Source organism: Nycticebus coucang, chromosome 8 (genome assembly GCF_027406575.1).
Source record: "Nycticebus coucang isolate mNycCou1 chromosome 8, mNycCou1.pri, whole genome shotgun sequence".
NCBI lineage: Eukaryota > Metazoa > Chordata > Mammalia > Primates > Lorisidae > Nycticebus > Nycticebus coucang.
Window position 1 is genome coordinate 41,825,830 of NC_069787.1, and position 13,201 is coordinate 41,839,030.

Sequence of the window (13,201 nt, forward strand, 5' to 3'; positions counted from 1 at the left end):
TCTGAGGTGCTGATGCCAAAGTCCATGTTAACTTACAAATGCTGCCTCCCCCAACAGAAACCAGTCAGGCTTCCAGGTGGAGAAATCCATGCTGCCCTGTGCTTCTCTGGGCAAACCCGGCACCATACAGCAGCTTGGCCAGACCCCACCAGGCAGATCCTGGATGGACTCTGCAAAGTCCATGGACCTTCGTGGAATAGGACTCCAGGAGACAGTCCTTCATAGTGTTGGCCACAGATAAGGCTGCTCCCTTCAACAGAAGGGGCAGAAGACCTCCTGTCCTCCACTCTTCTTCAGGAGGTAAATAACTTGCCATCCTGATGGCAGCAGGTTATCAGAGAAGCACAAAAGGGATTCAGAGTCTCCCTTCCCTGCTTTTCCCTCCCCTGGGAGGGCCAGGACTCCAGCCAGGACTTCGCACCACTGTAGCACCTGCCAGGGGCTCACCTGGGGTCTCCTGGTTCCATACAGAATAGCCAGAGGATAGAGCTTACACTCTAGGGTCAAAAAGGGCAGGGCCCAGGCAAATGTGACAGTACAGAACCTGAGTTAGTGTTGTCACTGTAACATAGTGTCACGAGACTGCTGGGCTGGAGACACTTCCATCCTAAGACCATTCAGCAACCAAAAGCTCTTCTTGCAGCAAAGTGAGAGAAGAGGAGGAGAAGATGGTAGCATTCCCTAGAATGAGAGTTTCCCAATATAATCAGGAAAAGACGCCCCAGCCCCCTGCCCCAGGCTCACTGTTGAAACAAGTTGCTAATCTGTGTCCTTTCAGCCAGAGTTTGGGAAAGCTGGTCAGAGGCTCTAACCATTTACTCAGAAATGACACCATCCAAGAACACCAGGAGAACTTTACGGAGCAAACATTTTATTTAATAAGTTATAAGATACAATTTACATTCGGCATTTGATTCCAGTTTGGCTTCCACATCCCAGCTTACAACACTTGTGGTCCTTTCGCATCAGGCTTTGGGTACTCCAGTTTCTACAAGAGGGCTTTTGCCACCAGCACCCACCCCTGACACCACCCTCCTCAGGACCAAGCAGCAAATCAGAAAGGCCTACCTGCCCAGCTATGCTACTCATCTTGATTTTGTTGTCAGGCAATATTCCTGATGCCTTAATTTGATCCCAGAGTCAGGACAGTATACAAAATGCCCTCCACCCCATTTGTAGATTTCTGCACCTGCGAGCTGCTTTCCAAACAGCCTCAGATGACTCGTGGTCATGGCCAAGAACACAGCCAATGTTAGCTACACAGCTTTTGCCCAAGGGAGAAAAGACCGCAATGAGCCCTTCCCTCCCCCTTGACAATTCCCTGATTTGCAGACCAAAGGTCAGCTGGGGGGCTTCATTCTTTCCTCTCCATACATATCATTTTCCCAGAAAAAGTGACCACAGGGCTGGATGGGAATGGATGCTGAGTGTCACGATGAGGGCCCTAATACATGGACCCTCCAGAGGTCACTTTAAATGTTTTGGTGAGAAGCTCCAGCCTGACAAAAGGCTGAAGCACGTGTTAAAGGCTAGTGTTGGTTAAAAGGGATCTTTGGCAAGTAGGGTGTTGCTTCCCACTGCAGAATTTCCTCAGACCAAGCGACTAAAATGGATTTGAAAAAACTAAAGCAAAAACATGGCTGCCAGGCCAGTCACATCTTATGACGCTGTAAGAGACACTTGTCCTGATGAGGGGTCAGGCACGTGGATGCCATTCAAGCCCGTTTGCCACCATGTCCACTCTCTCCTTTGAGAAGCGTACGAGGCCACTGAGCACAGGGATTGGTAACGAGTAGTGTGACAGTGCCGGCTTCCTTAGAGCCTTTTCTTACATAACACGGGTGCTGGAGTAATTAAGCTGGCCAGCTAGTAATGACCTGAGCTAGGTCTCATCCTTTCCCCTGCCCCCTTTCCTTAGGCTTGTTTCATAAACATTGAAGAGTGAACCAGTAGCTTAGTCTAGTCCATTTCATTTAAAAAGTGTCAGTTTTGCCCATGTTCTTGGTCTGTCTGCAGCAGGTGGTCTCCACCGCCAAGAGTTTCAACTTGAACCAAGTATGCTCCAGATTTTCCGAGCCCATTGAATGAGCCTGCATTTCTTAAGATTCCTCAATATGTCCTTCAAAAGTCAAGTCTAGGACTTATTTCTGAAGGCACTTGAGGATAGGAATGTTTTTTTTTTTTTTTATTTTTTTTATTTTTTATTTTATTTTTTTTTTTGTAGAGACAGAGTCTCACTGTACCGCCCTCGGGTAGAGTGCCATGGCATCACACGGCTCACAGCAACCTCTAACTCTTGGGCTTACGCGATTCTCTTGCCTCAGCCTCCCAAGCAGCTGGGACTACAGGCGCCCGCCACAACGCCCGGCTACTTTTTGGTTGCAGTTTGGCCGGGGCTGGGTTTGAACCCGCCACCCTCGGCATATGGGGCCGGCGCCCTACTCACTGAGCCACAGGCGCCGCCCGAGGATAGGAATGTTTTAGGGATGGGGTTTCAGACCCACAAATAGTCTGGAGGACTTTGTATAAAATGAATTACAAATAAGCAACAAAAGCAACCACAAAAACTCCTCCCAGGATTTGACGAAAACTGTTTTAAGGCACTGTGACATGAAAGGGACTGCCAGGTATGTGTTCCTCCCCCCACTTGACAGCCAGAACGTAATCCCCCCTCTCCTTGACAACGTATGTGACGTTGTATTGTTGGTTGCCGACATGCTTCATGGAGACCTCTTCGCAGGGGGTGGTGGGCCCATGGACCCCGATCAGCAGCATGTTGGAACCTGGGAGGCAGAAAAGGTGGTTACTCCACGTGGTACACCAGGGCAGGAACAGGAGGAGGAAGGGATATGGGAAGCAACGGTAGTGAGACCAGGTGCAGCCTGCTGGGTATCTCTGATGGAGACATAGACTGTCTTGTAATTTGACACAGAGCCTGGGGGGACAACGGGACAGTCTGGTAATTTATACACAGACACTCACAGAACCTAAGGTGTGGATTCAAATCTTTGTCCAGCTCCTTCCTACCCAGTGACCTTGGACATGGAACTTCACCTCTTCCTGCCATAGCATCCCCATCTATAAATAGGGAAGGACAGTGGTTCCTACCTCATGAGCTAGTTGTGAGGTATGAGGGTTATGGGTTAAGCCCTTAGCACATAGTGAGATGTTGGCTGTTAGGATCTTCTCATTTACAACCACAAGAACCTTAAGGAAGGTATTATCATTCTCAGTTGAGAGAAGAGGAAACTGACTTTTAGGGAGAAATTTAGTGGCTTGTCCAAGGTCACATGGCTAATCAGCTTTATGAATGAATGAAGGGGTGGACTCAGGTTTCCAGCCCAGGTGGGGATGCCAGAACCCAGGTAACTGATCAATACCCAAGTTCAAACTGCAATTAGAGCAACCAGTGACAGGGAAGGGCTGGGCTACTGACTGGTGTCTATTCATCTGTAGCAAGAATAACTCAACTTGCCTATCCACTCTTAGGTCATATGAAAGAAATAAGAAGCAAAAGGGAAGGAAATATTTAAAAATATTAAAGTGTAAAACAGGGTAATAGACTTGGTTCCTTGCAACTGGATGGGTTAGGTGGAGGATGGACACTGCAGGAAACCTCAGCAGGGAAGACTGAAGTGTAGCAAGGGCCCCACCCCACCCTGAGCAGGCCCACATTGCCTACCGGCTTTGCTGCAGTCCACCAGGAAGGAGCTCTTCTGGCCCACAAAGGCCTTCGAGAGCCCTGCTCCCTTGGAGGTCACCTTGCTGGCGTCTGAGGATGCCTTGGGGATGGCGCTATAGCAGGTCTCCGTAGAAGACCTGGTCACCGACTCCACCAGGATGGAAGAGGTCTCATTCGCTGTACCAGAGCTGACCAGACGCTGACCTAGAACATGAGAGGAAGGTCAAGAAGGAGGGGGGGTGTGAACAGCTGGAACAAGAGGGGTCTCTTAGCCAGAGGACAGGCCAGTGCTCCTTGCAGAAAGCCCAGAAGAGCTCCAAAACCACAACACCTGTATAGAAAAGCCACTAGTCCCCTATTGCATACCCATAATGTCTTCTAGACTCCCTGGGGTCCCACCTCATACAACTATGATCTGGCTTTCTAGGCTGACAAGGCCTAGAAATACCCCCCACCCCCCACCCCACACACACAGGCACATAATGACGTGCCACCCAGGGGACTTCACACTTTCATTTATGTAAAATACCCTATGGGCTGGGCATGGTGCCTCATGCCTGTAGCCCCAACTACTGGGGAGGCCGAGGCAGAAGGACTGCTCCAGGCCAGGTAAGCTATGATGACACTACTGCACTCTAGGCCATGAGATGGAGCAAGATTCTGTCTTAAAAAAAAAAACAAAAAAACAAAATCGGGCGGAGCCTGTGGCTCAAGGAGTAGGGCGCCAGCCCCATATGCCGGAGGCGGCAGGTTCAAACCCAGCCCTGGCCAGAACTGCTTAATAAAAAAAAAAAAAAGGGCAGCACCTGTGGCTCAAAGGAGTAGGGTGCTGGACCCATAGGCCGGAGGTGTTGGGTTCAAACCCAGCCCCGGCCAAAAAAAAACTGCAAAAGAAAAAAAAAATCCCAACAGAGAAAATACTCTATGTATAAGCAATGTAAAAGTTTGTGAAGACATATAGTATCAAAAATGATCCTCTGCACAAGAGACGCTGAGTTTTCTACCGGAATTTTCTAATTATTCTGCAATGAAATGACACTCCTGTAACATGTGGAAAGAATGTACCATAATGTTTATAACGGCTGCCTATGGTGGTGGACTGTGAGGTGGTTTCAAGTGTTTGGTATTTTTTCCAGTGTTTGAAGCAAGCACATTTTTATAAAATTTAATAATTTGTATTATTTTAAAAGTGATGGTTAGAAATGAGGGGATTTTTCAGGCTCTGATCTAATAGGACTTCACATATGTAAGGACATCTTCTTTTCCATTAGGGACAGAAAACCATCTAACATGTTTCCTCAACTTCCCCACTCTGACACTGCAGGCTCATCCTGCAAATTTCAAGCTTACTCTCTGACACTGAAGATTTTTTTTTTTTTTGTAGAGACAGAGTTTCACTTTATGGCCCTGGGTAGAGTGCCGTGGCATCACACAGCTCACAGCAACCTCCAACTCCTGGGCTTCAGCGATTCTCTTGCCTCAGCCTCCCGAGTAGCTGGGACTACAGGCGCCCGCCACAACGCCCGGCTATTTTTTGGTTGCAGTTCAGCCGGGGCCGGGTTTGAACCCGCCACCCTTGGTATATGGGGCCCGCGCCTTACCGACTGAGCCACAGGCATTAAAGATTTAAAGTAGATTCAACATACCTAAAATAATCCACAGTTCCCATAGTTACTCTAACAAGACCAGCTCCACAGGGAGGTGGAATAACTCCCAAGGAGGTGATCATTACCTGTCACCTTGGCCTTGAAGGGACTGCCCACAATATGGTTAGGACCACCATATTTGACACCGATCAAGTAGTTTCCAGGAGCCATGGGGGTGTACATGACTTTGTACCCTTCTGGGGTTTCCTGGCAATCCATTTTAACCTTGGATGGGCCTTCAATGGTGACGGACAATGTCCCTGGGCCTGCTCGGGTAGTGTTGATGAAGAATTCAGACTGGACACCTGGAAGGTAGAGGGAATGCTGTGTTGATGGTTGGAGGGATGGGGTGTTGTTTGGGAGGCCTTTCCAGGAGCACTAAAGCAGTGGGGAGGACACACATCGGTCCCCTCACAGAAGGCTTGCCCTGGTGGTGTGGGAATACCAGCTCTGAGATCCTGGCACAGAAAACCTTAGGCCCTGGAGTGTGGCTGACATTTCGCCCACACATACCAACCGCCTGGACACCCTGTTCTCTCCTCTGGGCCTGAGCCCTGGCTGAGGGCAAGAAGCCTGAGTCACACTGTGAGCCCGCAATGCTGCTTCAGCTGCCAGGCTCCAGCTCTGCCTCTGGGGTGGGGGAGGCATGGGCACCACTGACCTTTCCTTTCTCCTCTGTGTGGACTTGGAGAAGCCCAGGAGGCCCAGTGTCTCTTCCCTTCCTCCTCAGGCTCCTTGCCCGAGACACAATGCTGAGGACTGACACCTCTGTAAACTACTGCCCACCCGCTCTGCCAAGAATACCAGCAACAAGCACGGGGACCAGACAGCAGCTCCCACTAACCGAGCACATGTGCCCATTGGAGCCTGTGCTGAGGATCACTACACGCATGTGGCATGGAATGCTTTCACAAGGGAAACTGAGGCTCAGGGACGTGGCCAGTCACACTACACAACCAGAAAGTGGTAGAGCTGAATCTGAACCATGTCTGTATGGCTCTGGTGCCCAGGTGTGTCTCCTGGCCACAGTGGGGCTGCCTCAGATGCTCTAACTGCAGCCCTGAGACACCTGACCTTGTGGCTGGCCTGGTGAAGTCCTCCTCCAAGACATCTTGCCCTGCGATGCAGGGAAAGCTGGGACAAAGGAGAGTGACCACAAGGCATTCCTGCCTGGGTCCACTGCTCCACAAAGCTCCACTTCCTCAGCCTCCTTTTGAGTCCAGTAGGGAATGAAGTGGTCAGTGGGGGCTGTGTGGGTGCCAAACCCCAGATCCATGCCTGCTCCAGAGCCCACTATGCGGCATCCCTGGCATAGCACCCCTCACGCAGGCCTGTACTTTTGCCAGAGTCTGAGACACTGCCCCGGCTGGGAAGCATTTTAGTTTAATTATAGCTCCTAGACCAGAGAAAGAATTATTGTTCTGGCTATCAATGAAACAAAGGAGCTGTTATCATGCAACCCTCAAACACAACCCAGCTGTTTCTGGAAGCTCCTGAGGCTCTTGTCCCAAGATCCCCCTCCTGTCTCATCCTGGTCAAGGTATCTGATCTGCACAGCCAATGAGCCCCTCAAGCAGCAGCTAAGGTAGGGGGTTGCATGAGGGGGAGGGGAAGGGGAGCCAAAGGGGATGGCGAGCCCAGGAAGTAGCTCAACCTTTAAGGTAGGGGAGGGAGCAATGGGAAGGAAGGAGGCTCTTCTGGGTACACAATGGACAGACTGGGGCTCCTGGACCATTTCTGCAGGAAAATTGTTCAGCTCTTCCAAAGAATCTAGCACTCCCTGGTCTAACTCCCAATCTTTCAACCACCCTCCAACAGAGAGTCCCACCTCGAATTCCCCACATTCCCCTGGCTCCAAAATCTGCAGAATGGACCATTTAAAGCTTGAGCCAAGAGATACAGAAAACCCACCCATGAAAAACACAGGGAAGTCTGCTTTGTTTGGAAGGTCAGGATGCTGGGCCCTTTGGCAGCCGAGCACAGATACCTTTTCATTCCATTCACACTGCAGCTGTGTAATCTCAGAATGGATATTTGGGGAAAGGCTTGGGAGTAAGAGGACTAAAAAAACAAGATGCCTTCTCCATGACAAGAGCAATATTTACACAGGGTTTGAAACAGGCCTGCTCTGTCTCTCTCCACTCCTGGCTGGGAGCCTCCCTAGAAGACCAGCTCCTTCTCTCTGCAGCACCTAGCATTTGCAAAGCATGGCCTGAAACCTAAGCTCTCGAGGTAGTCAAACTGCCAAGAGGAAGTGGGAGAGGGCCCTGGGCACAGCTGGCATGAGCTAGCAGAAGGGTGAGATGTCTCCTGGCCAGTGAGGGGCCTGAATCAAGGCCTGCTGTGTGCTTCAAGTGCTAAGACGACCCCACCTGGGCCCTTGATGGTGGGTGACTTGTTAGGGACCAAATGCCTGTACTGCTGCCTAGAAACCCTTCCAGGGCAGCTGGGAGAACAGGGGTCCTGGTTTAGGACAGCCCATCCACTTAGAGAGGTGTGAGTCTCAGGGGCTGTAGGCACAGACCTGGACTGATTATCATTCTGCCTCCTCCCAGTTAGGTCTGGAAAGTGACTACACCTCTCTGAGTCTCACTTTCCTCATCTATAAAATGGACATCATTTTGGGCAAAACAATACTGTGCCTGTCAAAAAAGGCAAGCCTCTGGCCCAGCGTGGAGCCAGACTAGATTCGCCTGGGGAGTCTGGCAGCACTCATGGCACCCCTGTGGTGGTTTTGCTGAGGCCACTGCTTTGGCCAGAGTCCTGGGCAGCACACCAGCCCATCAGTCACTTGGGATACTCGCTCCTCAGGGCTGGATGCCAGGTAACAATCACCTATCCCCTTGTCTGTGGGAGGTAAGCCTGCTCCATCCCACTCACCTTACAGTGTGGGGATTAAAGGGGGTACATACACAAAGGACCTGAGAATGCAGGATGGCCTGCCTTCCCAAGAGGGTCTTAAGTAACACTAAATGCAAAACCATGCCCCAGTGAGTTCCCACACAAGCCTAAGAGGACAGGCTCCCTACCTAGGCATTCCCCATGACGTTGACACGCAGATGCCAACTCCAGGGGACTGTTCACATAACTGCAGTTCACAGTGGGAATGCCAGCTATGGCAATTATAAAAGGGGGTGGGTATGTGTATTTTGAAACAGACAGATCTTTTTCTGACAAGGTGAAAAGGTAAGTGGCACCAAAATAGTTGTGATGAGATGACTTCTACAAAATAAAAGCAAAACTCTGCATCTGCCTGTCTAATATAACAACTAGCCAACCAGCCCAGCAGCCAAGACTGAAGACAGACAGATCTTCCCTAAAGATCCTCCCTAAACTGTCTGCAGTATTTACTTCTAAACCTAGATGGGGGAGGAGGCAGAGAAGCCGCCAAAGTGAGTTTCACTTTATACACTTCAACTGCCTGCACTCTTTACAGTCAAATGTGTCCCATCTAAGGCAAAGATGAACAATAAATTGTAACAGGTCCAAAAAGCTTCAGATCCTTTGATGGTTCCATTTTTTTTCTCTTCCTCTTTCAGAGAATAAAAGCAGGAAGGGGCAGGCTGTGATGGGTTTTACTGCCACTTCAGTGTCTTTCAGGGAGCTCGGCCTCCCTAAAGGACTGGATAGATGGGTAGGAGGCCTCTCAGGCGACCCGCCAGACGCAGCACACGAATTCTGTGCAGGCAGAGAAATCCTCAAAATTAATGGCACTGTGTTGCATTCCCTGACCACCAGCATCCTGTCCCGGTCAAGAAACTTGGCAGAGGAAGACATCTGAACCACCACAAACAGTAACGAGGTGTGATAACACGGCCATGAAGCCCTCACCCTGGATTTATCGCAGGTCAAACCACATCTCCCAAAACAACGCTGGACAGCAAGAGCCTCCAGAATGGGCATTATTATTCCACTTCTGGAGGCTTTCACGGGGGAGTGTGTATAAAAGGCTTTCACAGGGCTTGAAGATTTCCATCTGGCTTGGTCCCTGGGCCAGCTCGGTTAAGACTTGGAGAAGTGGGGTCGTGTGTTACCTGTGGTGCCTCCCTCGAGCCCTGCACCATAGGCAGACACCAGGGCAGGGTTCCCTGCTTGTCCAGGTTCCCCGACACGCACTTTGAAGGGGCTTCCAACCACATGGCTCCCGTTGAACTTGACGTCAATGGTGTGGATGCCATTCTCATGGGGGATAAAGCGAACTGCGTACTTATCTAGGAGAACAAGCACAGAAAGACACAGGGTGAAGTCGGGAAATGGACCACTGAGTTAGGTGAGGACTGAGGACAATGGGCCAATCTGCAAGGCCAATTTTAAAGGATTTAAAGGGAATGGTTCTCTTGGGAACGTGGTGCCCAGGGCACTGGATTTAAACCCTTTGGAAAATACATTCAAATCTTAAATCCGATGTTTAATACTCTGGCTCCTACCTTAGAAGAATACTTTCTTCCTTTCTCACCAACACTCTCCACTTGGCCACATGAAGGGGAAACAAGTGTTTCCAACTGGAATTAATGCTCCTTAATTAAGCTCAAAGTTAGCAAGTGCCTCACAGGGCTGTGTTTTGGCTTCAGCATCCAGCAAGATAATCTGTTAACTGAAATGGGCACCCAGAGTCTCCATCCAGTGTGCACCATCTGACCAGCCCGTCCTCCTGGCAGCCTTCCTGCCTGGCACACAGAGAGCCTGTTCTCCTCCTGCCTCTCTGGTCTCTCGGCCCCTCCCTGGAGCCTTGCACATTCTTCATCCCTTTTGAATTTGTGTTCGCCAAAGCTCCACCCAAGCCCTGTCCTCCTCTGGTATTCTCCACAGAGGTGCATCCCTATGGGGTTACCCACTCCAAGTCCTATAGTGCTGCTCTTCCCCCTCAGGTCCCAGCGGGGTCCCCACCCTCCCCTCTTAAAGCCCAAGCGCTCCATGGGCAGCTGGCTCCACATGTTGGTGATCACTTGGAGTCACCACCAGTTTTTGGCAGGGTCCTCGCTAGACTCTGAGCAGCTCTTTAAGGACAGGAATAATGGATTATTCAGCATAAACTTCCTCCCAAGTCTCTGACGCTAAATAAATGTGCACTGGAGAAATGGTCTCTTTAAAGCTGATTAACACCAGAGAATTCCACATACCAAGGCACCAACAGGGCAAGAAAAATCTCCAGACATTAGGCTCTAGAGACCCATCCTCTTTTTCACATTCAGAGAGGAACATCAATATCCCTTTCCCTCAGAGTAAAATGAGGTCATGTACTTAGTCATGTCATAAGATTGATGATACAGTAGAAATAGGTAAGATTTTGTTAAAATATGAGAGAAAAAATCATGATGAATGTCATGTGAAAGGAATCTAAAAAAACCTAACAGAAAATAAAGCAGCATTTGAAAAGAAAAGAAAAAAAAAGAAAGAAATAGAGAGAAGGAAGGAAGGAAGGGCATTCTATCCCAAAGGAAAGGTTCTCCCTGGCAAATGTTTATATCCTAATTTATTAAAAAAAATAAAAAAAGTCTGGCAACAGCAGAAGGAACTCCGAGACTCACTGGCAGTGATGGGACTGACTGGCCACCTTTGGGATGCACACTTGCAGGGACATGCTTCTAGAAGGTGCTGGTGGCCCCCACCGGGCCCCCTGCTCACCTGGCTCCAGCTCAGACACATGGCACTCCTCCACGGCTCCAGAGGGGCTGTGCACCTTTGCATCAATCTTGCCTTTTGCACCATTCAACCTTATAGCAAAGGATGCTGGCTGGTTAACTTTTAATCCCGATTCCTGAGAATTTAATACATTAGACAGGTTATGGTCCCTGGTGTTCCTGCTCAGTGGCACACACTGACCCGACCTGGAACTCCAGGTGACAGTTTTCATGAAAATAGGCTTGGAATGTTTTTCCATAAAACATCTGACAACAGAAAAGCAGGTGAGTCACTCCACATTTCCAGAGACACATAATGTGCAGGATCTTATATGTAAATCATCTTGACTGGGGCTGGAAGAGATGGCTCCATGGGGGGTCGAGGGTGGAGACTTGAGACATTCCAGTCCATAGGACCGCAGTCTCAGCTTTCCAAGCAAGACCTGTGTAAGCCAGAAAACCCAGCACCTTCCAGGTCAAATACATAAGGACTCCCTTTCAGGAGAAGCCTGGCAGCTAACCAAATCATGCGCTTATGAACATGAACACGGTTTTAGGTCATTGCCGTTTGTTATTTCAGGGAATGGAGAACTTACTATAAAGACAGAACTTACATATGTAAAGGAGGCCGTACTGCACCGCAGTATCAGCTGCACCCATGCTTACTACCACTTCCTATATAACTAAGTTGTTAAACCGTTTTGAGTCTCACTTTCCTTATCTGTAAAATGGGCATAATAACTGAATCCATCTCAGAGATGCTGTGAGGAGTTGTGCAGGCAAAACACTCCGCACAGGGCCTGGTCCTTAAAAGTAGTCAGTTTATAATTAAATATTAATGTCAGTTTTTATTATTAAATATTAATGTGCCTTTAGCAAACTGTCTATACCCACAAAGCAACAGGGAGAAATATAACTTTTGCTCTTCCTTGGATGAGCTTTATTCCTCATGCTTTGTCCTGGAAACTGCATCCTCCTCTGAGAGGAGGGGATTAGAAATGCAGGTGGTAAGAAACAAAGGACAGCAGCAATATTTTTGGTATTTTAAGACTGGTGGATTCTGAACCGCCAAATTTTACAAGTCAGCAATTTTGATGTAAACTTGGTTGGACAGCCACTTCTCAGAAGATAACTCTTTCGAGCAGTTAATGTGCAAGAAAATCATGTGAGGATCTTATTAAAATGCAGATTCTGATCCAATGGGTCTAGGCTGGGGCTTGGAATATTATGTTTCTAATAAGTGCCCAGCTGGTACCACAGGTGCTGGCCCAAGGACCACATCTTAGTTGCAAACCCTAAAACTGCGTTGCCTAATTTGGTCGTCATTAGCCACGTGTGGCGCCATATGTCTGTCTGTTTGCTTATTTATTTTTTTATTTTTATTTTTTTGCAGTTTTTGGCCGGGGCTGGGTTTGAACCCGCCACCTCTGGCACATGGGGCCGGCGCCCTACCCCTTTGAGCCACAGGTGCTGCCCTGTTTGCTTATTTATTTAAATTTAAAGCACTTAAAATTAAAAATGCAGTTATTCTGGTCATATTTCATGTGGCTAGTGACTACCACATTGCCTAGTGGATACATGGAATGTCTCCATCACTGGTGAACCTTCTTTGAACGGTGCAGCCCTGGATTAGAGACCAGGGAGGAAGCACAGAACATGAAATTAAGGAGTCTTTGATCACCAGATCCTTCTCATCCCACCCCCCTCCCAACAAAGTACCAGCCGACTCCAATTTTCTAAAAAGTCTCACAAGCAAGACCAAACAATACACGCCTCTCTTTCCTAACCAGCACCAGATGCTGCTGCACAGACCTCCACTAAGTCTCTGATAAATAATTTACATATCACTTGGCATTAAATGACCCGGGAAGAACAGAGGACGATGCTGGTGAACATATCCCTCCCGATGTAGCAGCTGGTTACAAAAGATGATATAGACCCTGCTGCACACTTTTCGAATTATTTATGACCAAACGTGATGAGAGGACTCTACAGAAAAGTTTTCTGGAATTTCTCCAAACCTTTTGTACAGAATCATTTACATTACCTGAATCCACTAGCCACTAAATCCTTAAGAGGAAGATAAACGCCTCGGAAGATCCAAAAGAAATCTTCGAGAAGCACAAAGGCAGCTCTTGGCCCTCAACAAATGTTGGGTTTATCTCCCTCCACAGGTTTTAGTTAAGTGAGCCACAAAAGAAACTTCTGTTAAGAAGCCTTTAAATGAAACACAAGAAAAACATCTACACCAC

General features: G+C 48.7%; 1 protein-coding gene across 2 annotated transcripts in view; it reads right to left on the reverse strand.

The window, feature by feature from the left end:
• Window positions 1–2,585: 2,585 nt before the first annotated feature.
• The window catches only part of FLNB (filamin B), a 158,223-nt gene continuing 147,607 nt past the window's right edge, over window positions 2,586–13,201 (reverse strand). For both annotated transcript variants that reach the window (XM_053600205.1, XM_053600206.1), the window contains 5 exons: window positions 10,954–11,086; window positions 9,363–9,539; window positions 5,415–5,633; window positions 3,683–3,886; window positions 2,586–2,783 (listed from right to left, as the gene is read on the reverse strand). In XM_053600205.1, the coding sequence (XP_053456180.1) occupies window positions 2,596–2,783; window positions 3,683–3,886; window positions 5,415–5,633; window positions 9,363–9,539; window positions 10,954–11,086 (921 nt within the window). In that variant the 3' untranslated portion in view covers window positions 2,586–2,595. The remainder of the gene's footprint in view (window positions 2,784–3,682; window positions 3,887–5,414; window positions 5,634–9,362; window positions 9,540–10,953; window positions 11,087–13,201) is intronic.